Source organism: Varroa jacobsoni, unplaced genomic scaffold (assembly GCF_002532875.2).
Source record: "Varroa jacobsoni isolate VJ856 unplaced genomic scaffold, vjacob_1.0 contig02575, whole genome shotgun sequence".
Classification (NCBI taxonomy): Eukaryota; Metazoa; Arthropoda; class Arachnida; order Mesostigmata; family Varroidae; genus Varroa; species Varroa jacobsoni.
The window spans coordinates 2,849-6,829 of NW_019214846.1; the positions used below are offsets into that span (position 1 = coordinate 2,849).

The following is a 3,981-nucleotide window of genomic DNA, read 5'->3' on the forward strand; positions in this document are numbered from 1 at the left end:
TCATGCGACGGTCAACCACCCACCCTTGTTCTGTTGTTGACATCTGCCCCTGTCGGTGTGGGTGGCCTGCAGAACACCCTCATATCGCCTGCGGCGAACGTGCTGAGCGTGCTGTCTGCAGCTGATCTGCAGGCAGTTTTTCAACAAGCTACAACGTCAACACCAGCAGTAGCAGCAACAACAATAACATCAACAAATACTTCAGCAGCGACCTTAGCTGTATCCTCTGCTACGACAACAGCAACGGCGCTAACAACAACAACAACAACAACAACAACAGTGGCAGCGATAACAGCAGAAGCTCCGTTGATCGAGAGTAGGACCCGTCAACAGTCCGTCCCATCAGCAACTGAAGAGCACACTGAGGTCTCGACACAAATCGTGGCGACAGGAAACTGCACCTCCGATCGACCGCCAGCATCCCCCGTGCGTCTACGACCCGTTCTGAATGCCGGTAATGTAATGCATGGAATGCACACGACCACAACAAGTCTGGGAGCACTCGAACCGTTGGACAATGACGAGCCGTCCGACGAGGAGGTCGGCTCCGAGCCGATTGTCGACGCTGCATGCGAGGGTGACAATATCGTTGTGGAGTCTTCGGGGGAGGTAGTTCTGGAGAGGGTAGATGGTCCCCTTGAGGGTGAGGGCAATACCGATACTACGGCAGGGGGACCGACTCGTGGGGATATGGAAGTTCTAGGAATGGGAGTTGAGGGAGTAGAAGCCAATGACGCGGGAGAGGATGGGCTGCTGTTGGATAGAATGGTAGGGATCGAAGCAGGGGTTGGAGAAGGCGGAGAGGTATTGGACTCCCCTCGAGGAGGGCCCGACCTGGCTGCAATTTCTTCCCTACCCTCTATGCTGTCTACCAGCATTCCTCTTTCCCTCGTTCAGGCTGTGGCCGAAGTGCGAGCGCTTGCCGCGCCCCCTGGCCCCGACGTGAGCGACGAGCAGTTGTTACCGCCTCCCGCGGACCTATATTTGGGCGGAGCTACGCTTAGGGGCTCCGTCGTGGTGGCGCTGCCGGCGACCGGCCCACCGAACAACCGACAAGGCAGGCAGAACAAGCAGGAGATCCGGCCGAGCCAGAGCTCCTCGAACCGACGCCAAGCGACAGCAACCACGAGGCCAGTCGTCGTATCGGCGGCAGTAGCAACAACAACAACAACAGCGGATCGACAACAACAACAACAACGCGATAGCAGCAGTAGCAGCAACGATCAAGACAATCTGAGTACTGCCTGCAGTAGCATCGATAGTACTGCTGTTGCTCCTGCTGCTGTCAGAAATCGTTTACGCGCACACGCGACGCTAGTGACGTCTGGTGAACACAGCTCACAGCTGATTTGCGTCGAGGGAAGGATTAGAGGAGGTCGTGCGCGAACAACAACTATCAACGCCACTAACCAGACGCCTGGCATATCTGAGAACAAATTGACGTCATCGAACCCTTCGGTATCACTGTCAGGACATCTTAGCAGAGCCACCGAGGCGTCAGCGGTAGTACCGGGTCGAGTGCTTTCAACGCCGACACCAGCAGGAGCACGAACAAGGCGGCCGGGTCTGGTAACTGAAAACGTCCCCGCAGAGGTCGCCGCCGCAGCTGCAGCAGCAATCGCACAACAAATCGAAGAGGGCGGAAAAAAACTAAGAAGAAAAGGAGGCCATCACCAAGAAGGAGAAAAAGCGGCACTAGCAGTAGTAGCAGCAGCAGCGGAGGGCCCGGTGGCCCCGCTCGCTGGCGAAGCGGCACTTCAGGCTCTCGAGCCAGAGCTTCTGTCGCCCCCCTCGGTCTCCTCGGGTGATGCGGGCTCCCCAGAACGGCCCTGCCACCCCTGTGACCCGCAAGATCAGGAACATCAGGAGCCTTCACATCCCGTCGAGGATCCGGAAGACCCAAGCGCGATGATCGACACAAGTGAATTCCGCGCCGGGTTGGGCGATGGTTATCATCCGAGCGGGCGTATGTCTCCCGGGGGTAGTTTCGCCTCAAACGCATCCAGTTATGCCACCCTGACGCCGTTGCAGCCGCTGCCGCCCATTTCTACCATGTCGGATAAATTTTCGCATTATGGGCATCCACATCCCAATGCTGGATTTTCGTCACTAATGCCCGCTATGGGTATGGGCAGCTATCCCATGGGCGGCTACGACAAGCTGGGCCCCATGGGCGGCATTAACGTGGGCAGCGTTAGCCCCCCAAGTAGCCACGGACAGGCGCCGATGCTTGGACATGCCAATGCAGCTATACCGTCGCCACCGTATTCGCAAAACGGTGCCGGTGGCGGAAGTAGCGGTATGGCGTCTCCACAGTTAACGGATAAGGGTTTGTCGTCATACGAATCTTACTCTCATGCAAGTCGAGAGCTTGCGCGGTTAGGTTCGCCGCAATCGCCCACTTCGTCGGTGGCATTGCATTCGCCAACGATGCTGGCCGGACTGAACGGTCTGGGCGGCCTCAATGGGTTATCAGCTCATACGCCGCCTTCCGCAAACCTTGCGGCACCAGCCACGCCACCTCACCAAGATGTCAAACCTTTCACAGCCACCAGCATTACTTCTGTCACGGGCAGCTCTACACCACCGGCCAGTTTGCCTAGGTCAATGACACAGGTAACCGGCGCAACGGGGTTATCCGTAGGGGTGGCAAATTCAGCCCCTGCACCATCGCCCACTGCCTTGGGTGCAAGTAACAAGGGTGGCGTGCCTGGTGGCCTAGGCGTCCCGACACAAAAACAGAGTCATAGCACCAGCTCTTCAGCGTCTTCCGCTGACGAGGTGGAAGAAATCAACACGAAAGAATTGGCACAGCGAATCAGTGCCGAACTTAAACGCTACAGTATACCGCAAGCAATTTTTGCCCAGAGGGTTCTCTGTCGATCGCAGGGGACGCTCTCAGACCTGCTCAGAAATCCGAAGCCGTGGAGCAAACTCAAGTCTGGTCGCGAAACGTTCCGGAGAATGTACAAATGGCTCGAGGAACCCGAGTTTCAACGGATGTCAGCTCTCAGACTCGCAGGTAGGTGATCTGCAACTGTAACCACTATTAGCACCCTAAGAGATTACATCTAATATAGATTTATTGTTGATTTTGCGACTGACAAACATATTGAACCTAATTCATATATTTGAAGTGTAATTTGTGAGGCATCTCGTGAGGTGATTCGGGTCATATGATTATCGTGCAGTAACGAGTAGTGATCTTGTGTGTGACATCGTTCATCAGTCTGTGTGAAATTCGAAGTGCTGGCGGCTTTGTTTCAAACTGTCTGTGAATCATCTTTTACGATAAAGTGCGCGGTGCGTCAGTGATTTCTGTGCGTAGAATTGTCATGACATAAAAATTCGCTAGAAAAAACTATCGCTAAGTTAGTTGTTGAAGGCTTCGCGTGCTGATTTTTGGTGGGCTCTCTCCATCACGCACTCGATTCCGATGAGCTGATGTAGCCGGTTCGCGGTCAGGACTACCCCGTCAGCTTTGCCGACAATGCACTAAGCTAAACCTCCAAGTGGACCTTCCGTACGGCTGTAGTGCTTAATACGTGTTGGGGGTGTAGCTGGCGCTCCGACCCAGTGCACCAGTGAGTCGTTCGGTCGTGACTCTGCCGGCAGTTTCCCGTCATTGGCTTGTCATTGTCGACAGAATTATCACGCAACAACTACTCGGTGCCGAGCGACTACCTCCCGGTGTAAGCCTCTGTGTCATGTATCCATTGTTTTTATTCCCATGTATACGCGTGTAGGTGAGCGAACGTCTCGCTTCTAGAGAAATATACCGCTAAAGCTCAGACAAGAAGCAGCCGGCGCCGGACGAGCGTCTGGTGAGTCGTTCGCTCAGTTGGTTGGGCCCAACGAAACAAAAGGGACTAGAGCGCTTTGGAGCGCCAGTGCTTCACTCGTCAGTGTACACCGTTAACCACCTCCTATCCTTATTTCTCGATTTGCCATCTGGGGGGGGGGGGGGATGAAACGGCACAT

At 55.1% G+C, this 3,981-nt stretch overlaps 1 protein-coding gene across 1 annotated transcript; it reads left to right on the forward strand.

Moving 5' to 3' along the window:
• Nucleotides 1–462: 462 nt before the first annotated feature.
• onecut (homeobox protein onecut) lies at nucleotides 463–3,717 on the forward strand. Its single transcript, XM_086973338.1, has 2 exons — nucleotides 463–1,057; nucleotides 1,319–3,717. Exons 1-2 carry the CDS (start codon nucleotides 463–465, stop codon nucleotides 3,028–3,030), a joined length of 2,307 nt encoding a protein of 768 aa, XP_086829464.1. The 3' UTR covers nucleotides 3,031–3,717.
• Nucleotides 3,718–3,981: the final 264 nt, after the last annotated feature.

Coding starts and splice junctions, on each gene's coding strand:
- onecut (XM_086973338.1), top strand. CDS start 463: ATGCATGGAATGCACACGACCACAACAAGTCTGGGAGCACTCGAACCG. Junction 1,058..1,318: donor CCCACCGAACAACCGACAAG/GCAGGCAGAACA, acceptor ACGCGACGCTAG/TGACGTCTGGTGAACACAGC.